The sequence below is a fragment of the Anas platyrhynchos genome, chromosome 5 (assembly GCF_047663525.1).
Source record: "Anas platyrhynchos isolate ZD024472 breed Pekin duck chromosome 5, IASCAAS_PekinDuck_T2T, whole genome shotgun sequence".
Taxonomy (NCBI): Eukaryota; Metazoa; Chordata; class Aves; order Anseriformes; family Anatidae; genus Anas; species Anas platyrhynchos.
In genome coordinates, this window is record NC_092591.1 from 26,402,390 (window position 1) to 26,428,252 (window position 25,863).

Here is a 25,863-nt window from a genome sequence, read left to right on the forward strand (position 1 = left end):
AAATGCCTTGTAGAAGAGAAGCAAGTAGAGCAGTGCTCAGGACCCAACAGATAAGCTGGTGAGAAAATACTAATGGATAAACAAGCATAAATCAAGCATCAAAAGAAAACTGAAGGAAAACTGAAAGAGGTTCTAAAATTTAACTTCATTTTAGTAAGTAATTCACGAATACAAATTTTATTTTTGAAAATGCAAGGGAAGATAAGTAGGGAGAAAAAAATGTAAGAACCCTATTTCACACACATACCTCTTTCTTCATTCTGTAATACTCATCAATGGCATATTGGTATTTTGGTGTGCTTATCCCCAAAACAGATGCAATCTTTTCCCCAAGGAAATCACACACTGAAAATAAAGAGAGGTTTACAAATGGTTAGTAGCAAGAAGAAAGTTCTTGAACACAGTTCTGCTTTTAAAGGTGTCATCTCTCCTGAGTGGTTTTCCATAGTTCTACTTCACTCAAAAGACAAAAATAAAATCTGCTATGCTAATCTACTTATATATAGTTATTATTAGCTAAATATAGAATCATAGAATATCCCAAGTTGGAAGGGACCCATAAGGATCATCAAGTCCAACTCCTGGCACCACACAGGTCTATATACTACGGGTCTATATACTAATAATCGTTCCTTAAGACAGAGAATGGACAAAAAAAAAAAAAACAAAAAAAAAAAAAACAAAAACAAAACAAAACAAAACAAAAATACAACAAAAGCCTTGATGATGGTATTGTTTGCATTCTACCAGTTTTAGCTTTGCATCCAGGTTTGTTCTGCTAGGTCATCAGTTATAGTATAAGCTTTTACTTGAACTTTAACTGAAAGTTAAGGTTAGTTAAAAATACATGGCTACCAACTGGAGTGACAATTCAGTCTAATGATACCAAGCGACTGAAGTTATTTATTGATAGATGTATACTTTAAGCCAGTATCAGTTTTAACAATGCTCTGTGTAGCATACTGATGGATTAATTAAATTTTTAGGTGTCAGCTGTCTCAGTTTTCAAGCTAGAGGCTACATGCAGTTCTCCTTTGCTAAAACAGGTAGTGCAATCAGAAGGATGGAATAAGGTGGGTTTATGTCAGTCAGTCTCTCTACCATGATGATGGCTAAAGCACTGATCCTTGAGTAAGAGCAAGCAAGAAATCAAATATACTGCACTTCAAATTAAAAATTCACATCCTTGAGGATGTGAATAAGTTAGTCATCTTCAGTGAAAACAGAAGTCAGAAACTGAATGGCTCTGTAAGGATTCAGTCATTTTGCAAGCATCCTTACAGACCCTTGCAAAAGACCAGTTCAAATGACAAAGTTCAATGACACTGAAGTGAGATGCAAATATGTAACAATCTTCAAATTCATAAAAACTTCTGAAAAAAGGAAAGCAGTATCTACCACTGGGTATGAGGAAAAAGTATGCAATGAAGAGGATTACACTGTACATTATGGTGCTTCTAAAAACAATAAAAATCAATAGGGTAGACTGTCAATAGTTTAAATTGAGGCTGTTCAATCGTGGAAATCCCACAAATATTTGTCAGTATACAATACAGATACTTTACAATTTGTGAGGAACACAGATTATGACAAGCTGTCTAAAAACTTAACAAAATTTTATGAGGTCCACAGGTCAATGAAAATTCTGTGTAGTGGGTTTAAGACTTGTAAAATAGCCCTATTTTTGTTTATTTTGCAACTGTTGCAAAGCACAAGACTAAGTGTGTTTTAAGATACTTTCCAGTTTAAGTCTTCATAAAAACTCAATTTAGTTAGGCCAAACAGCATTCTTTTCAGATAAAATCACTCAAAAGGGTTATATAAGAGATGCTGAAATAAATCCCTTGCCAACATCGCCATCAATCCATATGGAGAAAAATTAAAAAGTGTTCAGGGATTTTTCTGTTCATTCTTCATTCAACAGTTGTTGCTTGAAAATAAATTAATAAATAAAATTAGTGCTAAAGACAAGAGATTATGTCTGCACAGAAAAAAAAACCAACACACAACAAAACCACAATCATATTTTTGAAAAACTGACCGGTAGATCACAAAGATGATTTACAGCCCGTCAGAGTGACTCAATATCCCTTCACGGGTTTACGTAAGAATTAACTAAAGCAATACCTGATAGCGTTGAAGTGGCAACTCTCAGCATATGAAACCATAAGTAGGGTCCCCACGTGAGCGTTGTCTGTAACAACAAAACTAGTATTAGTATGTATAGCCATAAGCTCATGGTACATAATAGCACACGTGAAAGCTCAGACAGAGAAGAAAGATCTGTGACGTTGCCTGCTTGCCAGCTACCACAGTATTTTTGCTTTAAAGTAAGTCTAGGCAAGACACGCATGAAGTAAAGTATCACCATAAGATAGAAAGCTGTTATATCTGGGAACATTCATTTCACTGTTTTTTGTTTCCTACTCCCAGACTTGGGAAACAGCAAGCATCCAGCTCAATCCCAAGGTAACTCCTACAATTATAAAGGTCTGAATTCTGTCAGACCAAAGAGAGAAGTGGGTTAACCAAGTATTCCCTGATTGTAGTAACGGGAGAACTATGAGAGACATTTTAAAAAATAAACAAGCAAAACAACACTTCAAAGTGGTCATAACAAAGAAGCTGCTTCCATGTATTTAAACACAGATATGAATTATCATTTGGAATTGTACCTGAAGAACAAAGCTAGGAACAGTGAGGGAGGGAGAGAGTCACTGGTGGCCCTGTGAGGGAGCAGTGGACAGAGCTGATTAGCAAAGGGCCTAAGATAATGTGAAGGGAAGGGATCACCAAATCAACAAGCCAGGGCTTCAGCTGTCACCTCAAGCATTTGCATGTAGGCAAGGAAGCTTTCAAGGATAAGAAGCCAGCTGAGAGCTTCCAGGTAAGGATTAAAGAACTGATTATGGGTGCCATCCAAGTGTATCTGCTACAGGGCACCTGACCAGGAAGAACACACGGGTAAGGCCTTCTACAGACAGCTAGAAGCAGCCTCCCATTTGCAGGCCCTGCATCTCATGGGGACTTCAACCCCCCTGATACCTGCTGGAGGAACACCGTAGCAGGTACCTTGAGAGAACTGATAACTTCCTGACACGAGTGACAGAGAAGCCAATGAGGAGAGGTGCTCTACTGGACCTCATACTCATACAAATGAGGAAGAACTCACTGGGGCTGTGAATGTTCGAGGCAGCGTCAGCTGCAGTGACTGTGAGGTGGTTGAGTTCAGGATCCTGAGAGGAAGGAGCAGAGGAAAAAACAAATCACAACCCTGGGCTTCAGGAGAGCAGACTGACCTCTTCAGGGACCTGCTTGGAAAAGTTCCAGGGGAAACGGCCCTGGAGGGAAGAGGGGCCTAGGAACACTGGTTGATATTCCAAGATCATCTCCTTCAGGCTCATGAGCAATCCATCCCAAAAAGTAGGAAGTCAGGCAGAAATGCCAGCAGGCCTGTGTGGATGAATGAGGAGCTCCTGTCCAAACTGAGTCACAGAAATGGACTATAGAAAGCTGGAAGCAGGGACAGATAATGTAGAAGAATATAAAGCAGCCTGAGTATGCAGGGACACGATTAGGAAAGCCAAAGTGCACCTGGATTTAAAGAGCAACAGGAAGGGCTGCTGTAAGTTTGGTAGCAAAAGGAAGATGTGGGCCCACTGCTGAATGGGGCAAGGGCTCTGGTGACGCAGGATGTAGAAAAGGCTGAGGTAGCGAAAGCCATCTTCACCTCAGTGTTTAATTGTAAGACCGGCCTTCAGAAATCTAGAGGACTGAGGGAAGGTGTAGCATAAGGAGAAGTATGGAGGAGGATCAGCTTACAGAATACTCAAGCAAACTGGACATATGTGAATTCATGAGCCCTGATGGGATGCACCACTGCTACGATGATAAAGGGACTGCAGCATCTCCCACATGAGGGAAGGATAAGAGAGCTGGGGCTGTTTAGCCTTGAGAAGAGAAAGCTCAGGGGAAATCTCATCACTGTGTTCAATCTGTCAAGCCAGAAACTCAAGCTGGGCAGGCAGAAAAAAGCCAGATGCTAGATATTTTTGGCAGTGGGTATGGAAAATATCCTGCCAAGGTAAAAGTGTAAGCAAAACCAGCTGCTATCCTGCTTACACAAAAGCACCTCCTGCTTGTTGATTACGTACTCAGCTGGCAGACGGGCTAACGACAATCATTTCTCAGTTTGTTCAGTTGAAGAAGTCAAGAAAAGTGCTGGAAAAGCTTGTTGCCACAGGTGCAAATAATGGCATTGACAAGCCTCTGTACAATCCTTCATAACAAGGTGACAAGGTTAAAAAGCATTCACACAGTGCACAGGACAAACAAAGGCCTGCTGTGCAGCAGTACGCAAGAAGCTACAAGAGTCCCCTTAACATTTAAGGATAAAAAGAGAAGCTGAGCTTCAACGTGACAGGAGTAAATCAGACACAGAATATTCTAACGTACTATTGTAGTACCACAAACATAAAATTTGAGACTCTGCAGGCACAGAGATGCTTTCTATTTCCTCTATTTTCCCACTACAATTAAAGAACAGTTTGGTATGTTAGAAGTACTTCTAAGTTCAACTTTGTAGAAACCTCTGCTTTCTGACAACAAAGGTCTCTAGCCCAACCAGACACTTCTTCACTCCTGTCTTTCTGTGATTCTGTGATGTCCAGTGTTGCTTTGCTGGTCCCGATAATTTAAAAAAGGAGCCTTCTATCAAGTATCTCAAAAGGCAACATAAAACCAAGAGAAGCTACTTTATGAAAATTAAGCAGTAAAAATTAAATGTTTTGTAGAGTAAACCACTGAGAACAAGCAGAAACAGGGGAACACATGTCGGAGAAATAACCCTCCTCTTTTTTTTTTTTTTTTTTTTTCCCCTCAAGGTAAGTTTGGGTAGCACCTCAGAGACCTAACGAAGAATGGCAAATATGAGGCGAGAAGAGGTACTGGAGAGAACAAGAACCTTGTGGAATGTTATGGGTGATATGAAGTGTTATGCAAAAGCTCAGTGCAAACTAATCCTCTGTGATGTAGCTTTAATGCATTGAATGACTCTGGAAACTGGCACCAAAGTCAGGTCTTATTAATGGTTGGTAAGAACCACGTGCCCTGATGCTGTGCATCAATATCCTTCAGCCAGAGGAATGGCTTCAATCAAAACAAGGACACAGTAGTACTGTGCTTCTTGAATGGAATACAGGACACAGTGTATTAGGAGGCAATAGTATTTCTCCTAGCATCATTCTACTCTTAAGTGTATGTTTCTGCAGTGCTTACCTATACTGTTCTGCTATCATGACTTCATTTGGCTGTTTAAAACAGAAAACATAATGCTTGCTACACTCAGCTTTTAAAGTACAAAACATCAATGTACAATTCTAACCTGACACTCAGCCATAATACGACCTGTCCAAATCCACCTCCAGAAGGTGTTGGTGTAATGCATTTTAAGTAGGAATCACATAATGAATTCAACCATTGATAAAACCAAAGGGCTATGATTCAGTAACAATATGATACTGTTTCCTAGTATGGGGCTGCTGAAGGGAATAGATGTGCTCAGAAGCTCGGCAGAGTGTGTACCATATAAACAATCCACATCTAAACAATCCACATCTATACTTACTTTTGCCAGATTTCAGTCCCTGGTAACATGTGAACTTTCCCAATATATGTTTTTTTGTTGTTTTTGTTTGTTTGTTTGTTTGTTGGCAGAGAAAATGGCAAAAGGAGGTAAAGAATCATTTCCCATTTAAAGAAAAAATAAACTATGTTGTTGAGAGTTAAATACCACCAAATAGATATTTTTTTCATTGTTTTCTATGTCAAGACTCATTTTAAATGAGTTACATTAATGACTGGTCATTGCTGTATAGGTCCTTCAGTGTACACGCCAGGCAGAACTGTGGCAATTAACGAGCCAGTGAAAACAAGATTCAGGAACACATACCCCTTCTTCATCAAAAAAGCTTCTACGATATTATGAACAGCTATTATTAAGTCACAGTTTTTCCTCCCTCATTCCAGAACTTTTAAAATGAAATTAGAGTTTAAGAGTCCTCAATAGCATAAAAACAATGCTTTCTTTGCTGTATGAAGTTAAGCTCCTTTTAACTACAGGATATCACAATAATCTTCCTGTAAGAATGTGTTTCAGTCTTTCCAAGCACTGAAAGTTAACAAAATTACATCTGTTTTGGAGCTCTGTCACAGAAACGTGCTCAGGATGAATTCTACGGTTAGAATCAGTAATTATATAGTTGCTTATAGATGCTCTGCAAAAGCTTAGACTCCACGTTCTGCTTACTCATGCAACCAAGACTCCATAGCAAGCAGCATTCCAGGGATAAACAGTAAGATTACCTTCTAGAACAAGTTACCGAAATTTAATTTCTTGTTCTAATTAAAACAAAACAAAAAGTTATAAAGCAAGGTTTTGGTGGACAGAAGCAAAAGATTTACATGTAAAGTGTAAGCATCTAAATTTTTTGATAGAAGATTCAGTTAAAGCATTTACAAGCATCAAAGAGGCCAAGGAGAACATGAATAATACTGAATGCTATCATCTAAAAACAACAACCAGAGAAAAATTTAGTAAGCATGCCCTGTGTTCTGGATTCAATTCACTCTTAAAAAGAACAAAACACCACAACAAAAGGACGCTCCAGTCCAAAAATGTAAGTGACCTGAACGCTGACCTACAGAAGTGCTGGAATCGTTGTTTCAAAGCACAGCCTAAGACTCAGTACTTTATGAGAATTTGTTTAGTTACGAGTGACACCAGTCCATCACAGTGAGCTCTTTAGTTGTCATATTACCAGAGTACACACATGCTACTTTGCTTAGCAAGAAAGACATCGTCATCATCTGCTTAGCTCTAAAGCATAATTAAACCAAGGTAGTTACTGCAGAAGTTTCTTTACAACACGGCAAAACATTTGTTTCTCTTAAACTCAATTCAGAACCTGCTTGTATGCCAATACCAGCTGAGCTTTGAATTTTCATGATGTAAAGTTTCTATTCAAAATATTAAAGTGCTTTTTCTAAAAATAAATTGGACCAGAAACAGCTATTATTTGCAACGTACTTTTTTGTATCCCAACTGAGATAACAAGTTTTAGACATGCTGGTCCCAGCAAACTGACTATTTAATTGCTTTTATAGAAATCCTACAATAAAAACATTTTTAAGGCAGCTGTTGGCTAAAACATCAAAGCTCAGCTTGGACTAACATTTCTTCAATTCACTGGCTCAGTTGGGATACACGAAGCATACAGCAGATAAGGTAAACTTCACTTAATGGCAACCCTTGGTCTAATCAAGTTTATTCTGTCAAGGTAAAAAGCAATGCATAATAAGGCATACTGTGCTCCACAATAACATGTTCAGCCTTGGAAGGTCCTTTTATTAAAAATTGTAATAAAATTTAAATATTTCATAAACTATAGAAGTGGAATAAAGCGATCTTAACTGTGCCATACAATATACTTTCAGGTATTCAGAATAAAATCCATATTAGGAAAGCAGGAGAATGATCGCACAGAATTCCTGGCTCTTGTGAATATTTGCAGGTTTTTTTAGTTAAGCGTCCATTTGTACAGCAGTGGGTACTCCTCTGGCCTCACAACACATACAGTCCCCTGAGCCTTCCATCATGGTGAAACTGCTCTACTGAGGGGAAATGACAGAGAAATTATACTGATCTGGTCCTCTGCTAATTACAGTTGGAAAAAAACAAATCTCTTTGTACACATCCATGGGTATCTGACACAACCTGCACAGTGGGGAACTGATCTGACTCCAAAGATACCTGAATGTTGGGTAAGTTTCACAGTTCTTGCACTTCTTTGAACGGAATCTCAAAGACAAAATGCAAACAAACAAAAGCCCACCCAGCAAGGTAGCTTAACACCTATTCATTGTTCATAAGTTTAATATATTTATTTTCTACACTGAAACACTTGCTCTCAGACTAACGTTACTTTTCCTTGTACACAAGAACTGCTTAATAAGAAAGAGATGCCACTGCCAAGTCCATCCAAGATTAAATGGAATGGCTTTACTCAAGAGCCCCAGCCCCAGCTTTCCACAGTCTCATTGCAGCTCAGTCCTCAAACTACTACTTTTTCTTCAAGGTAAATTAATTTTACAGAGGGGGAAAAAAAAAAAAATTGATTGATAGTCCTTCCCAAAGCAAGCTCCTCGTGGTCACACTGCTTTCTCAGAAAAGAATGAGCAGAAAGTCAAACTCCACTGCAATCCCCCCAAGAAATCCCAGCTTTCCTGGAAGGATGCACATATAAATAAACACAGAACCTAGTAGTACAGAAAATAGTGAGTTTCATACATGACTTTTCTTAAGCACCAATTCCCAAACACTGGTGCATGAGTCATTCTGACAGCAATGCTTACGTGAGGTAGGAAGCAGCACCAGTTTCTGTGCACGCCAAGACTCTTATCGAAGTGTGGGAACAAGCAACTCTAAACAGGCGTTTGCCTCCAACGTGCAATCAGGCAGGACTGGCTGCTGCACAAAGCAGAAACTCCCAGCCACTTCACTGTACTCAGCACACAGGGAAGGATCCAGCCAATTTCATGGGCTCCACCTCTAACTTCAGTATAGGCAAGCAAAGCAAGAGCCAGGAAGGGAGTCCCGCAGGCAGGCAGGGAACAGGACTGCAGACCCAGTTTACGGAGGACAGAATTGTAGGAGGTAGTTGGAACACCAGTTTGTGGGGCGGTCATAAAAGAATCATGAGACTGTGAGTGTGGAAAGATGAAGAGATGGATGCCTATCTTCTCCGAGGCTGGCTGCCAGAAGGCAGGGAGGTGCTTCCTCCAGCAAGCTGCTGCTGGGGTTGCAAATCTCTAGGCTATAAAACACAGTGTCAGACACTCCAACAGAATAAAACAGGTGATGTACTTCATTGTGCCTCTAAGTGTAGATACCAAATCATTGTCAAAAAGGGAAATGTTTTTTTTTCTTTCTTTTTAGTAGCCATAAAATGCACTATTAGAGACAGCTTTAACTGTCCTAACTTCCCTTGGATTTGGACCAACACATGGAGATGTCATTCAGGTTGAGCAAATCTTATCAGGTTAAAACACAGATGGACTTCACATACATGGACTAGGCAGATCCCTTAAAACCTGTTTTTGATGTATCAATGAAGTTTTCCTATACTTCTGCAAATCATCTGTTTCTTTCCTTTGTACACTCCTTTAATTGCTGGTATGCTAACACTACGTTACAAGCTCAACTCTCCACTGCCAACAAAGACAAGAAAAAATGCCCTCCCAACTGATTTTTTCAAATGACAGCGTGAATAAAAGAGACACCAAGCAAATATTATCAGAGGGGAAGATTCTGGAGAGGACAGATTAGAACTGTGAAGAAATTAAACCCATTTCTAATTAGTAGGGCTATTTCAACGAGGGAGGGCTGCAGGACAAAACTTCTCAGAATACTTCTCTGAGATTTCTCAGTGCCTAGAGGCAATCGAATTTACTGAATCTTTAATGCACAAAATCATATTTGTGACATAAAAATTAAAGGATAAAATGCAGGTAATTATACAATAAACCAGAAGCAGCAATTTATCAACCAAAATACCTACAGGATCTACAGGAGGCAACAGGTCTTTCTTCTCTTGTTCATCTTCCTCTTCATCTGTGCTGTATTCTTCCATTGTTTCTCCACTTGCAAAATGAATTACCCTTCTGGGAACTTTCTTCTTCTTCCCTATGACACCCAGCTCCACATTCTCAAAGCCTCTATCTCCATTTGCAAGTTGCTATAATGAAGAAAAAAAATCATTATCTCAAGTACACTTCCGTGCAATAAGCTGCAAAACTGTAAGAGTTCCCCCTCAAAAAAATTTAATGAGGTATTTAAAGAATTTTAGATTGTTTACCATATACAAAGGATATATCCAAGAGCTTGGCTGTAGCTAAAAGATAGGACTGAAACATTGTTTGAAGATACATACAAAATTATCTATTCACCAGAAATAACACAAAGATAAGTGCCTTCATTTCAGCACAGACAGGTGGTTTTATAAAACGTCTGTTCCAACAGAACGCTGTTATGTAAGAGTTCCTTAGCAGAACACTTTAAATAATTTGATGAGCACGTAAGTGTTAGTATTTAAGTGTACTGTTGGTTTCTGAATTAGCATCTACTGAAGTGCATCGAGTAACTCAGACGCTACAGCCACCTCTTTGCAAGTTTAGACAGAAAGCTCTAGTTCGAAAGAAAACTGAGTGAAGGATAACTAAGCTGCCAGGCTCAAGATTTAGAAAGATGCCTCAAGGAATCTGCCTCTCTGGGCTTTCATCAGCAATCATCACCAGTACAAGGGACCATGCAAAAAGAAGGACACTTAATTTGGTGTGTAAGGACAGATGAAAAAGAGAAGTACAATGTCTGGTTTTGTTCTTCGAGCTGCTGAATACTACAATGCCGTCTTCGAGCCACTAGCAATAGAAAAAATACACTCCTAGTTCAAAGGCCAATCGATAATTCTTTAGGCTAATAACTCCCACAGACAGAATTTTAGTAAGGTTTTGTATTCTATCTATCAAAACAGAGTCTACATCTTGGTAGAGCTTTTAAATACTACTACAACAAATGCAAAAACTGTTTTGAAAACACGCCTGTCACACAGAGAAGGACACAGAAGACAGGAAATGTTAGCCACCCATTTTTAATGTACCGTGAAGGTTTTTAAAAATGCATGAGTTCATGCAATTTCAAAGCACGGCATAAGAAACTTGTGGAAGAAAATGTGCGTAGGCACACACAGAATTAAGGCTGCATAAAACAGACACGTGCCAATTTTTGACTTCTTGTCTATGCAGCCCTAGCAGCCCTCACAGATCACAAATCAAAATTATTACTAAAAACACTTACTTTTATCACACAGTTGTAAGATAACCCTTAATCATTATGAGCACAGTAGTGCCCTTCCTGACACTTCTGCTGCATTACATAAATTAGCCCTGCAACACAGAAAGGCTGTTAGCTAGGATAAGCAGGGGGCATGGTGTAGCGGGGCAGGAGAAGGCAGAGGAGAGCAGAACTGCTGCCTTCATTCCAGGCAATAGGTTTTTCTCATGCCCACAGAGCAGAGGGAGGGAATATAAAGATCACGTGCCAAGCCCTACGATGTGGAGAGGGAGTACACACATTCATCATCCTTCCTAGCCCTTGTACAGCAGCTTCAGAAAACTGCAAGTCATTTCAGCTTCCTGAAGTGTTTCTTAGCTACCGTGGCACATTGGGTGTGTTTTCCTGGAGGAGCAGAGCAGAATTAAGTGACAAGTTTTCCAAAGTATAATCCAGCTGAAACGGCCTTATGTTTTCATGCAGGAACACAAAGCTGACTGTGCTGGGCCTAGTGCATTCTCTCTGCTGAGTTTCAGTCTTGGAAACAGCAGTGGCAGAACAACAAAGCTACAAAAATATGAATGCTGAAAAAAGCAAAACAGCCTGAGTACAGGGAGCACCCCTTGCTGCCACTGGAAAAGCAGAGACCACTTACTGCAAGTCAGCTCTGTTTTTTTTGGAGCATGAAGCACCACAGAATCAGCCTCTGATGAAAATCTCACACTCTTTTATTGGCATAGTATGGTGATTTCATTGTTCATGTTTAGTCACAGTACTGAGGAGCATTATTTCTTGTGACACAGCATCACAAATATTATTGTAATTAATAATCGTGAGCAGCATAAACCCTCGCCTACAAGCTCCTCTAAAGGCACAGTCTTCTGCTGATTTTGATTCATTGAACTCAAATACTTCAAACATGTTTTAACTTCGAAAAATACTGTAGTTAATACTTAAAGATTAAAAAGCGGGCTTTAATTCCCTGGTTGTGGAAACTGCACACTTTTCAACTCATCCCACACTCCACTTACACTACCTACGGTGAGAAGCTCAGCACAGCTGGCACCGGTACAAAGTTTCAGACAAATAGAGCAGTTCAAGACAATAAGGATTCATCAAGGAACAATGAATCCAGTTTCCCTTGGTAATCTGGTTCAGAGTCCTAAATTATTAAATAAAATAAAACACGTCAGCTCTTGCTTTGGTTATTACACGTCCAACAAACCCGGATGCTGCTTTTAGTCATCACAGTAGCATTTGTCCTTTTAATTTTTACATACACAGCACCACTTAAAGCCAACTCTCAATCCAGCTGCAAGCAGTAAGTTCTGCATCAGTAAATTTTATTTACCTCTCCGACAGGGTCTACCCAAAAGTGTAGCAATGCAGATCTATTCCCTAAGTATCATCCAGGTTTGCTTTGCAGCCAAACAGTACATTATTTTCTGCTTCAGGCTTTACACATTTGATCTTTCTTTCCAAGCATGATCTTTCTTTTCCAGTGCAAGAGCTCATTACACAGACCGTCCTTCAAGTACACAGCTCTGCTCAGGTTGCCATCTCATTTTTTTCCGCAAGCCTATCCCCCTCCAACATATTATATAGGTCTTGAAAGGCTCGGCAGCTGACATAACCTCACGCTATACAAGTATTTACTGTGGTTTCTGCGCTGTCAGCTTTGTGTCAACACAAGGCCAGTTACCTTTGTGCTTTCTGCCACACCAGCTAAGGCTGTGAAGAGACTCCAGGAACGCTGTAAAGCTACTTCCCTTTCCTTTCAAATGCCCTCTTGGAATTTTTCTTTGCTTTATGACTTCCCCATAAGCCTCGCCTGTCAGAAAGTCACATCCAGAGCTGCTGTTCCTCGTTAACCATGTTTTCACCTCCTCGCCTACCTCACCCTTTGGCCAAAAGGGCACAGAGTGCAGGGAACATCGTGGCCCTGTTGGTACAATATCCAGCACAATGGAATTTAAGTCCACTATCAAAATGCCCAAACAAATAAGCTACAATCAAGTATGAGGTGTGCCAGGACACCTGCAGCTACTGGGGCTCAATACAACTAACACAAGGCAATGCAAAAACCTCAAGTCTCGTCGAAGAAAAGCAACCAGCACTATGGAGAGCAGACCACTCACTTTGTCACCTTCTCATCTGTCAGAACCCGGTGCCACGTACAAGAGCTTTTGTTCCAAAATGCCAAGGCCGGTGACAGCCGCTCTCCCTCAGAAAGACGAGTAATTGGGTTTGCACAGACCTACCGACCCCACAGTGCCAGTTACTCGAGGGCTGCTAATGCCTATTGAGAAATATTTCTGCCCCTGCTACCTTGCCTGCCTTACCGGTTTCGTTCATATTAATTTTGGGGGTAGGTATTTTTTGGTGTTTTTTGTTTTGGTTTGGTTTGCTTTTTGGCGTATTTCTTGACTTTCCACCATCGTGCTCCAACTGAAATTGAAAAGCCATGGTGCTTTGGAAGCAGATGACAGAATAGGACAGTCGGAAAGGGAACTGTAAGAAAGAAACCCCTGGCACTGCGAGCCCGAGGAGCTCGGCACAGCACACAGGTATCGGGATAAAGCCCAGCAGGGACCCACGGAGCCTGCCAGGCCCTCTCGGGCACCTGCCCGGCAGCGGAGCCCTGTCCTAATGCAATATTTATCGGGCCCGTTGGTGCGAGGCGTTGTGTGACAGGTGAAACGCAGGACACCGAGCCCCGCGGGCTGTAAGCACAGCTCACTGGAAGGACACGCGTCCTTCCTTCCTTCCTTCCTCCCTTCCTCCCTCCCTCCCTCCCTTCCTCCTCCTCCTCCTCCTCCCGTCTCCTGCCCGCCGGGCTCGCAACGCCCCGCAAATGGCCGCCCTCCCCGGCCCCGCTCCTCACCGGCTCGGGCTCCATAGCGCAGGCGGCAGCCGCGGGGCCGGCGGCGGGGGCGCAGTACAGGGTGATGGCGGACAGCCCCTGCTCCATCTCCCTCCCGCCCGCCGAGGCGCCGGGGGAGGGCGGCAGCGGGCCCGCGGCGGCCCAGGGAGGCGAGCAGCCGGGCGGCACCGCCCGTCACACCGCCCGCCGGGGCGGGGCGCGGAGCGAGGGCAGGACAACGGGGGGTGCCGGGCCGCCCCGCTCCGCCGTGCCCCTTGGGGTCCGAGGGGAGCCCCACGGCCCCGCCGGGAGGGGAAGGGAGCCCGCCGTGAGGCGCCTCGCACCGTCCCGGAGGCAGAAACGCGGAGCGAGGGGGTCCCGACCCCTGGGGGCTGAGGCGCTCACGCCTGGCCGGAGCTGACCCGGGCAAAAGGCACGGCCACGGCCAACCAGCAGGGAGGAAGTGTTTGAAGCACCCTTTTTGTGGAACCGAGGAGGGAATCATGTTTTAAAGGTAGGAGTCGGCGGCTGTAACACACTACGTGATGGCAACAGCCATCCTTCAACCCTGTCCCTCAGCGTGGCTTCCAAAAGTTACGGGCCGTGGCACACTCTTACACCATTTTCCAGTCACATCGCAGCATTATCCAGATTGTGAGGCAAATTAAGATCTCACAGAGCACAAATGTACCCGATTTACACAAAGCAGAAGAGTTCCCCTGATGGAAGTGACTCACAAATGGGATGTGTGATCAGTGTTTGATGACAAGCGCCCAGTGAGTACAGCGCTACTTCATACAGTACAGGACCAAGCATCTGCTTTGTATATAGAAATAATGAGGTATTAGTTAAAACTGCAAAGAAACAAACTAGCATAAGGGCAAGTAAATACCCCTTATCCTTAGATCTGAATTCTGTTTATTAAGAATTGATTAAAATATATTAGCAGCTCTTAGAACATCATTAAACGAACCAACTCGCTGTCCTTTGCTTCTATGGTTACAGTAGCAGCTGTGCTGTAATACTTTCACCTCCCAGAACAATTTGCATTTGCAAATTAGACGTCAGTAGTTAACAGTGGAAGTCCTGATGAAAGGTGAAGACTAGTATCAGTAAAAAAATAACACAGAGTTCTGACAAAACCATACCTGTACCTTTTCATGGCTATTTTTGTGTGCTAATAGAGTTAATTGTCCAGCTACTATCACCCAGCTATGTATTGGCTCAAAACTGTTTCTTCTTTCAGTGGGCTGCTCAGGCAGAGAGGCTTAAGAATAGCTTCTATGAAGTAGATGCATCCTTTTCAATAGTTGTGATGAAAGGCCATTTATGCTTGAATTACTAGGGTAGTTCCTTCTCTTCCTTGTCTGGAGCAAAGGAGTGAAAAAGTCCATCAGACCTGTTGTCTGTTGTTCTAGCCCAGTCAGTTTCCATCAAGAGGCAGCAAACTGAGAAAACATGTGCCAGCAATACATCCACAGCTGGTAAAGGTTTTCCACTTACACAGAATAACACAAAATAGCAAAAATCATCAGGATTTACAAAGTTTTATATCCATCATCTTTCAAAAACAATGAACACACATCAGGTACCTATTTCTACTAATGACCACATACATATCAGAATTTATTAACATACTGTAACTTTAATATACTGTAAGAGAGCAACTGCAGGATATCACTGATTTTAAAACAGGGATGTGCTTCTTGAACAGAATCTCGAGACGAGCTTATTTTGTACGCTGCTCTTTTGTCCCTTGGCTCCTCCCCGTGGCCTTCCCCGGGCACTACAGTTACTTGATTTCCTAAACCCTTCATCATCTCCTCTCAAATTCTCGACCTAGATTTAGCCATGTGCCCATACAACAAAACAGCAAATTAGTCCAAGCAGCACCAACTGCTTTTGTGAAGACAGACATAGAAGGATGAGCTTCAGTCTTCTATTTATTCCCAGTGAAACTTGCTTCAACTTTTCAAGTTTCACATGTACCACCACTGTTCTGTGGTGGACAAGCACAAGAAGTCTAAATAATGCAAGACAGTCTGAGAGTTGTTACTTTCTAGCCTTGTTTTACATAGCTCCTCTTGGCTTGATGCAATTAAGTCTCCAGTTTAGAGGCCCAGACTGAAAGAAGGTACAGAATATGATAGCTTCTCTTCTCTGGCAACAGCTCAGATTTTCTTCTGTACATTGTCCTCCGCAGGATCTACAAAGTTATTTCCTCACACTCCTTAAAAATGTTGTTCTCCCATAAAGAAAGCTAAGCTATGAGAGGGTTTTTATATACCCTTCTATACATTTGAACTTTCAAATTAAGAACCTCTAGCATGAGCCTATGGCTGCCTTTGTGTTGTTATTTGTTTTTTTTTAAGACATCAGTTCAAATCTTTTGTTCTCTTCCTGTACAGTAGCAGTAGTTTGGAAATTCTGAAGACTAAAACTGAACGCATGCAATGGATTGAAAATAGGACAAGTTCATTGCTGATAACTTGACAGTCCAACTAAGCCTGTACAGAAACAGTGCTTCACTGTTCACCCTCAATATGCATATTCTCATGTTTGATTTCCATCAACAGTATTCAGCTGAACTCCACTATCCCCTACCAACTGTTGCAAAACACATTTAATTTTATTTAAGTGGATTTATTTTCCACTTTCTAATGCAACTGCATGGTTTCATATATTGTATTTTAATTGTTCAAAAACTGAAAATACTATAAAACAGTAGTTTCCATGAACACGTGCCACTTGTATAGCTGAGGACAGCTCCTAGACAAGCTCTTATTATTGCAAGTATTCATTCTTTTGTTTCATTTTCACTGAAAATAATAGAATCCAACTTAACCAATCCTCTTACTGATTACTGCATTTTATACGTATAATTATTATAGTAAAAAGCATACCCAAAGATTTTGCAGCATCCCTTCTCTATAGAATAGATGTACCATTACTTGTGCAGAAGATAGACATTATAAACTAAATTACAGCATGCCTTATGTTTTAGGTGGGTAATTATGCTCTTGTGCTAATAAGTTGTTCTCTATCAGCTGTTAGCAGTCACCTTTTCAAGCAAATGGCTGCCACTAACAGATGGACATACTTTGATTACTGTGTCTAATTTTTATGTCATCTGGGCAACAGAAATGGGTGTCTATTTACAATCCAAGCACTCAACATATTTAAATAAATCCATAACATACTCCCTTTCCTTAAAATAAGGGTGAAAGATCTCACCCTATTTGCTAAACTATCAGATTTTAAGGTTTATCTGGCTTACACTTCTGAAGTGTACCGGTAGATTCCACCCATTTCAGACCAACACTGTGGACTGAGGTAGTACAAGATGACAGGAAATTAAGATCAGATAACAGTTGAGTTGGGGCAATATGGTCCTGTCAGATACAGCTATCTATGGCTATTTTAACTTCAATACCACCACAGAGTTCTATCTACTATACATTACAAACTCTTGATAACAGAAAAGCTGCTTAATTGGCAGTCCAGTATGAAGACTTTCAAGCTGTCACATATACTGAAGATTTCTACATAAATGTTTTCAGTTCCTACAGTGTTAATGTAAAAGACTGATTAGACTGCTGGAGAACAATTTTTGTACAGAACTGACACCTTCAAAAATCTGAGCAGCAGCACCTCTACATTTTAGATGTTGCATTGTTGTTACTGCTATAACTGTTTGGCATAGATAATTAGAAATGATTCAAGTTAAGGAAATCTCATTACATACTGATAAAGGTTCATTAGGAAGAATTGGAAGAAATAGTCCATTCCTCTGTTCATAATTGCTTAATTTTATTTTACAGTATATTTGTGACATTTTATGTTACTATAACCAAAGATCAGGGTTGTTTACAAATATAATGGCTGCCATTTAATGTAAACAATTAAAAAGTGTCTCTACATATTAAAATTTTACATCATGATTTTATTAAATTGAATTACTCCTTGTGCCATCAGGTATTAGTGGAGAAGAACTACTTTAAGCAAAAATAGTTTTCAGAAGTTAGATGTAGAAACTGAGAAGCCTGAATAAGATTTTAAAAGACCTCCCGCATCACTGTAAAAAGGAAGAAAGCAATCCTTTCACTGAAGTCGCAACTAATAGTCAACCAAGTCCATTTTTATTAAGGCTTCTTTACATATTATTGAATCCCATCATGCCTTTCATATTCCCAGCAGCACCTTGTTGAAATTGTCTCATCATTGACTGTAATCCTGCCATGCCACCTACAGAAAATAAGTGAAAAGATGCATGCGTTAATTAGTTTTGAAGGACAGCTATCTTGCTTCTAAAGTCTGTGCTGTAAGGAGGCCATTTCTGTAATATACAAACAAAAGCCCAATGCTCAGTCAAGCTTAAATGGCTATCAAAATATGGACAACTGAGGAAGTAATTACATTAATATTAAAGTAGGTTTTAAGATGATCTTTGCATCAAGACCTAGACAAAGGAAAAAAAACATGAATAAATTACCATTACCAGTTAGAAAGATTCCAGTATGAGAATCTTTAGTAAAAGCTGTTCTTGTCAAAATGACTTATTTAAGGCAAAGCTTGGAAGGGGATGGAAGTTCAGGAATAGATTTGCTTCACAACAGACATGCTTGAAGTCATCACTGTACTATTTTCTCAGACACTACTCCAATTGCTCATTTTGAGAGCTGAATCCAAATGAGTCCCCTTCCTAAATTCTGTAATATTTCAAGTGGATCACTGTAACAGGTATTCACCTAGTGAAGCTGTCTAAAGCCAACACATACCCATATGATGAAGGACTCTTGGATCCATCATCTTTGCCATCTGTTGGTTCAGCTTGGCCAGCTGAGATGGGTTTACATTCTTTGACATATCACCGCCTTCAAGAAAATGGAAGAAAAATTGGATTAACATACAAGGCTAAAGAACAGAATTTTATATAAGTCTATATTCAAATCAATGATCAAGTTACTACATCAACTACTTTGAGTAATTAAGGATCAACAGTCCCTGTCCTGCCCACATAACAAATTGAAGTATCAGTACTGTGGTAGTGATGAACTCTACCTTGATAAAGCAAAAAATACATCAATTCTCACTCCTAATTTACACATTAACATCATGAAGAACAGTAGATTTCATCATGAAAATGAGTGAACTAGGACTCAGTCCTTCTCTCCCAACACACTTCCCTTCTCCCTCCCCTCTCCCAGCACCTAATCTACATTATGAGCTTCCTCTGTGTTCACATATCAAGTGACCTTCACACTGAGTAAGTGTTTTACTTTCTTTTACCTTTGAAGAGCCCTTTGATACCTCCCATCTTTTTCACCATCTGTGCAAATTTAGTGTATTGGGTTAAAAGCTCCTGGACATCTCTGGTAGAAACACCTGAACCTCTTGCTACTCTTTGGATTCTTCCTGGCTGCTTACTGAATACTTTGGCGCCATCTGTGCTGTCAAGTTCTGCAATTACAGCAGAGGAGAGAAAAAAAACATTCGGTTACTGACATTACAATCTATTACAGCTGTAAAAATAACAAAAGCAAGTGTGTGCTGAGAATTTAGTTTTTATCCACAAAACAAAAAATAGTTTCAGAAGCATCAACGCAGAATTGTACAGAAATAATTGAGAAAGAATATTCAAGGGAATAGCAGTGGCCTTTCTAGTGTCAATCACAGTGATAAAAAAAGTTGCCAGAATAAATTATGCTCTCAGCATACCTGGTGTAAGCCAGGCTAATAGGTTTATCTCAAAGGTGAGAGCACACCTCTCCTGTAAGAGTTCTGGGTGGATTAGAAACTGCACACCCTGAATTCCAGAGACTAGGCTGTATCTCTAAGTAAACTTGAGGGTGGAAGAAAGGTATGAGGAAAGATGTTAATGACAGATTAAACACAAATGCAACTTTTTCATTTGCACATATAACATTAATGATTTTAGAATCACAACTACACTACAAAAAGTAAAAACACATTAATTATCAATGGGTTGCTTTGAAATTCCATCTAGTCTACACAAGAGAGCAGCAAGAGGAAGTTGTCAGTATATCTCTTAAGTATTTGGACTTATTCAGAAAGTTTAAAGGCACAGGGATAAGCAACTCTTTGCTATTTGTAAAACTGATAAATGCTCTTCACCCTTTTCTGTTATTTTAGATGCTACCTTAAGTCCAACTTGTACCCAAAAACGATCTCTGTAAATAAGCTTGTTCAACAACTGAGAAATGAAATACTGGTTGAAGTTTGTTTTACCTTGGTCATTCATACTGTCCATTATAGTCATCAATTTCTTTAGCCTTGCCATTGATTCTTGTTCATTGCCTTTACTCATGAAGTCAGTTCCAAAACCAGGGATCATACCCTAGTTTTAAAATGCAAAACAAAAGCTGTGTCAGAACAAGCAAAACTAACTTGAATTAAGCAGCCAGAAATACAGACAGCAAGTTTGAGTTCAGCAGATATGTATCGCAGTGGACCTTTTTGAAAAATCTAAAGCACAGACTCTAGCACCAGTTTCACTGAAGAGTTTATGTTCACAGCAGAAATTTGTCAGATATAAATGAAAATCTGATGAAGAAAAATGATTTGGAGGAATAACTAACCAAGATCTGACTGAATGGTCCCATTTTCATGATGTTCTGGAATTGTTCATACATATCTCTTAATGTAAACTGACCTGAAATACAACAAAAAGAAAATTAGCAAAGGTCACACTAACATTTAGGTATTACTTTTTCAACTATTTACGCTGTGAAAAATACTACTATACAGCATAAAAACATATGTAAACATCATCTCTACTGCTAATACAGCTAGGCACACAAGATGGCACGCACTCAAGAGTTTTAAGCTGCCTAATCTGCAGTTACAGCACTACCTGTCACTTGATGAAAAACATGACTATTTACTTGCTTGACGCATTTATTAGAGAAAGAACAACCGTTCTGCAACATGCACTTGAAACAAATTACTCGTCTCTACCTAGAATACACATTAACTGCATCTCAGAGGGAACCTGCCATGATTAGTTCATGGTAATACACCTGCTATTCAGGGAACAACTTACCATGTTTGAGCTTTTCTATGAGTGCTTCATTATCATCCAGCTTTAACTCATTTACTTTATCTATCAATCCTTCAATATCACCCATACCTGGAAAACAAAACCAGCTCTGAAGTTAGCATTAAAAAATTACACTTTTAAAGTTTCTATTATCAGGTTCAAAGTGTTTTGTAAGTACAGTTGCATGTAGTACATACCAAGAAGTTTGCTGATGAAAGGCTGCGTTTTGAAGGGTTCAAAGTCATCTATGTGTTCACCAGTTCCAATAAAAATAATAGGACTCTTTGTAGCAGCAACTCTGCAGTAAAATAATATATTATGGAATGGTTGTGGAATATGAATATGGAATATGTTATGTCTCAGTTAGACATCATCAGCACAACACAAGGAACGCAACATCAACTCAATCTCCTAAGTATCTTTTTTGCTCCCAAAAATTATTAATGCAGAAACATCCAACATCCATTTAGGAGGGGATTGCTGGGAATAGCTGACAACGTTTCTTTAATTAGTACTTTGTAAAATACAAACTCTGCTTCTTCCACACTGTACTTTGACAAATCACCAATAGATAGGTAAGTTGCATTTTCATTGCCAAGTTTCAGATAGTTGAGAGGATAGAAAGAAAAATAAATTGTGTCATTTCTATACCAATGTTGGGAGGTCAGATGACACAGGTGTTGATTAATTTTTTTTCAGGGTTCCTCCTACAGACAGCAATCTCATTTTCCACACAGGAACAAAGCTTAGACATGAGAAAAATCAAAATCTTTTCAGGAATCAGTCACTGACACTAGCTTTAAGCAAATTCTGCTTCCAGCCTACAGAAAGTATAGAACAGCACAGCAGACAATGTATACAACCACATGACAGCTGTATACAACCACATGACAGCTGGAGCTCGCTTTTGGTATTTTCATTTTACTCTTAAATTTGGTGTTCCATCACTGCGCTATAAATAACAGCAAAACACATATGGCAGTTTAGGAATTCTAACACTTAAGATCCAAGTCGGACACATCTCAGCTCTGTATAAGCTGTATCATTCAAAACCAGCTGGAGATTATTCTAACTTAAAAGATAATATGGCGTGTTCTAGTCAACAACGGTTGTCAAGATACAGCACAGCACATAAGTCCAAGAAGAATGGAGTTCAGAGAAACGTAACTGCAGACTCATCTTTTTACCAAGTTTCTGGACACTGAAAATTCAGAAACTTAATTTCATCACAGCTTTAAGGCCATTAGATAGGACTAGCTACATCTTTTTTCCCTTTTGGAAAAATCATGGGCATTAAGCGAGAAGAAAAATTTTTAGGTAAGCCTTATCTATTAAGCTCAAATTTGTATTTTGCATCTGATATGCAAGATGCAACAATTGTTTTATTCTGTTCTCAGAAGACAGAAGCCTGATGCGTGACAATACACACTACAGCACTGGAAGTGCATCATAATATGAATTCCAATTCACACTGAATGCCAACAGGTCCACTGAAATTAGGATAAAAAACTAACTGTTACTACTGAAATTTCTAGATTCCTTGTAATGTGACAGTGTCACTTTCACAGGACAGGTTTCTGTGAGACACTAACACATTTCACAGTTGTACACCCACAGCCAGACCTTGGACACCCTGTTACATCACAGTACTTACGCACTAAGAGCACCACCTCCTTTTGCATGTCCATCAAGCTTCGTAACAATAACTGAAGCTACATCGACTTTGTCTTTGAAAGCTTTAGCTTGAGCTTCACAAGCTTGGCCAATGGAAGCATCCATCACATAAACAATGTTATCCGGTTGCTAGGAGGAAAAGAAAGAGAAAATTGTTTCCTGCTTTCTTGGACTATGTTGATGCATTATGTTCAGTAGCAGAACTCACTGCAACACTGCTCTGTGAGCAGCATTGTCTAAAGACCATTTGAAACCCTAATGCTGTGCTTTTATTTGTGAAAAAATTTATCTACAATACAATATTAAATTGTAATAGTTTTACAGCTTTTGTTTTGAATTATTTTAGCCAGTATCTTAGCCAGTAAGCTAATTAGCATCTACAAGCAATGAATATCTTCCATTTGGTTTTACATTAAGAGCTTTATGATGTCTATTTCTCTGAAAACAAGTTACCATTAACAGTTGTTGTGTGGGAACTGTCATATTGTTATGCGAGATCACAGAATCAAGAACTAGCCAAACATTTTAAAACTCACATGAGAAACACCAGCTTCATTTACATATCCAAGCTGATGAACCTTTTCCAATTATCTGTTCTGTTTCAGGGCAAATATTCACAACAATCACAAAAATGTAGTAAACAGCTACAGAAAATCAGACCAGACTCTTCTTTTATCTTGTTTCTTAATGCAAAGACCCCAAAAGAAGAAGTCAAAGCAGTAAAACTGCAATCTGTGTAAGCACCCTTGAATTACAGATCCAAGAATTAAAACTGACACAAAGCTATCAAGCACTGATCATCCAGTCCTAGTTTATTCATATCAGTTTGTAATTTCTAACATTCTAGGTGTTAAAAGTGCTGACGCATTCCAGAAGACAGAAAACCAAACAGAACACTGGGAGATGAACAATCATTTATACTCAAATTATTCTAACAAATGTTAATGTGTTTCTTGAAACTACTCACAATGGCATTAGCAACTTGTAACATCTCTTCAAACAAAGAGTCTTCCTGTTTGTGACGTCCACTGGTATCAACGATGATTATTTCAAAATTTTCATTCTTAAATTTCTCAACACCTTCTGAGGCAATAATTACAGGATCCATTTCTGTGTAACTGATCACAAAGATTAACATCAACATGTATGCAATTCCTTATCCTTAAGCTAAATGAGCATTTACAATTAGTAAGTTCACAGTCAAGCAATAACATCTACCTAGATTTCAAGATGGACTTCCTCTTATATCAAGCCAAAACTGATTCAGATTATGCCTCCCTAAGCCATTTACCCTTGCAGCCCAGTGAACTGAGGCACAAAGGACATCCCACCTGCTGAAGATCATGCTAGATTCTGCTAGCCTTTCTCGGATGAAAGTTGTAACTAGGCACCTAGACAGTGCACCTCCAGCAAAGCTCAGACAGAAGTTTAGTAAGAACTGTATTAGTTCTACTGCTGCCACTACCTGACAAAAATTAAGGGTCAAAAAATGACATCTTTCAATCTGTAAAGATGCTAAGTGGATTGTTTCCTGAAAACCTGAATCTGTCTGGTAAAGCCCTGTAAACTTGCGAGCTGAGAGAACATTTAGGGGATTATCTCCAGGTGCCTGATCTCTTCTTATGCTCACTCTACTGCTACTACTGACAGGCAGAACATACTGAGCTAGACGGGTATTTCATCTCATGAGAGCAAACATTATAACAGCCTATTAGTTAGGCCACACTGAATGGGACTTTGTGGGAGACGCTCAGTAAGGAACAATAAATCTCTCATTATAATTGAGCTGTTCTTCAAACTGATTCTGAAAGATACTTACCTCCCATAAAAGGGAATTCTTGCTTTTGTGGCATTCTGCTTTAACTGGTCAAAAGCACCTGTAAGACAGGTATGGTCAAGGGGCTATTCAAAAAAAACAAAACTAAGAGAAAGAACTGTATCGTTAGAAGCTGTTTGTATTACCTGCTCTGTATGTGTCTGCACATATTAAACACGTCTTCCAACCTTTCCTCTGATAGAAGTATGCTAACTGTTAAAAGAAATCCAAACAAGTAGTTACACCAAAATCCCACCAGAAAGCATGATGCTACGTAACAGCTTGAAGTACACACTGAGGACACAAAATCAAGCCAGCTTTCCAATAACTGAGACCACTTAGTAGCACTGTACAAGCATCAACTTGTTAGCACGTTAGCAAAGTATGTTATATAAATAATTATCATGGTTAGATGAAAATAGTTGCTCAACTCTGCTTCTGATTTCAGTTTCCTGAGCTAGAAATGGCTACAAATAGCCTCTGTTCCCATTTTGTTAACTCCAAGATTCTGCAGATAGGATTTGCTTTCAGAAACTGCCCAAAGCCATACTGCAACGTGAACATTTGTTTCCTCACTTTCAAAGGAACAAAGATATTTCATTGCAATGGAAGCCTTACTGCCTTGTAACACTTGTAAGCTTCACTAGTACAACATACATTCACAGAACATTTGATTCACCCAAAGAGAGATTTTCAAAATACAGTTTTTCTACATAAGCACTAGGAAAGCCTTACGAAATCAGAGCAGTGATATATTCCTTACAGCTTATGTCTGAATCTCACAGAGAGCAGAGGACAAAAAAAAAAAAAAGAAAAGATATGGAAACATACATCGATCTTCCATAGGATGATTTTTCCTTCCTCAAAACTATTGTAAATATGTTAAGTTACAACTGTTCTGAATTGTGCCTTTTTTTACTCCTTAAGGATATAAATCTAAAATTTCCTCAAACTCCGGTCTGGAACAGATTTAACACCACACATTCATGCTCAGCTGAGACACCTGATACAGAGGACAATTTCTACTTGTTCCCTTAAGTAGGTAATAGAATGAGATAGGTTCCACTCAGAGTACATCTTAACTCCAGGAAGTATGGAAGGGAAAGAATCTGTGATCCACATACAGAATTCTTTCATTAGGAGTTTAAAAAAAATCTTGAAGGAAGTCCTGAAACCATAAACAGTCTCAAAAGAATATTACTTTGAACGTTCATCTCATCTCAGAATCCCCTCAACAGAAGCATTTCTACAACGTAATCAGTCAGTACTTGACTAGTAATAAAAGCAGCATGGGTCACAAGCAAGTCCTATGTAACATGTCCAACCACACCCTCCTTCCCAAGCAAAGCAAAACAACACAACACAAGCAGGTTCAGTGCAAGTTACCTTTGAACAGGTTGTTGTTTTACCGCTTCCTTGCAAGCCAACAAACATGATAATGTTCTGTTTTCCTTTGGTAGGTGTCCATGCTTTGACTCCAGGATCTACAAGCTATAGAACAAAGCATACCGTATGTTGCAGGTCTGAATTTCAGAAGCACAGAACAGTTAGTGTCACATTCC

The 25,863-nt window shown here is 39.7% G+C and overlaps 1 protein-coding gene and 1 long non-coding RNA gene across 4 annotated transcripts in view; one reads left to right on the forward strand and one right to left on the reverse strand.

The window, feature by feature from the left end:
- LOC101805378 (signal recognition particle subunit SRP54) overlaps nt 1-25,863 on the reverse strand; it is a 32,431-nt gene that overhangs the window by 2,852 nt on the left and 3,716 nt on the right. The window contains exons 5-16 of one of the 3 annotated variants that reach the window (XM_072038497.1): nt 25,688-25,792; nt 24,448-24,514; nt 24,305-24,362; nt 23,453-23,603; nt 22,466-22,614; nt 21,009-21,109; nt 20,815-20,901; nt 20,351-20,424; nt 20,001-20,109; nt 19,041-19,211; nt 18,530-18,625; nt 248-345 (exon numbers count right to left, since the gene is read on the reverse strand). In XM_072038497.1, the coding sequence (XP_071894598.1) occupies nt 248-345; nt 18,530-18,625; nt 19,041-19,211; nt 20,001-20,109; nt 20,351-20,424; nt 20,815-20,901; nt 21,009-21,109; nt 22,466-22,614; nt 23,453-23,603; nt 24,305-24,362; nt 24,448-24,514; nt 25,688-25,792 (1,266 nt within the window). Of the gene's footprint in view, nt 1-247; nt 346-2,127; nt 2,195-9,617; nt 9,795-13,772; nt 14,002-17,540; nt 17,997-18,529; nt 18,626-19,040; nt 19,212-20,000; nt 20,110-20,350; nt 20,425-20,814; nt 20,902-21,008; nt 21,110-22,465; nt 22,615-23,452; nt 23,604-24,304; nt 24,363-24,447; nt 24,515-25,687; nt 25,793-25,863 lie in introns of those variants that run through there. The other 2 variants (XM_038179412.2, XM_027459393.3) reach the window with 2 other exon arrangements.
- LOC113843859 (uncharacterized) overlaps nt 14,115-25,863 on the forward strand; it is a 59,935-nt gene continuing 48,186 nt past the window's right edge. The window contains exon 1 of the long non-coding RNA XR_003497730.3: nt 14,115-14,265. This is a non-coding gene — a long non-coding RNA (uncharacterized lncRNA). The remainder of the gene's footprint in view (nt 14,266-25,863) is intronic.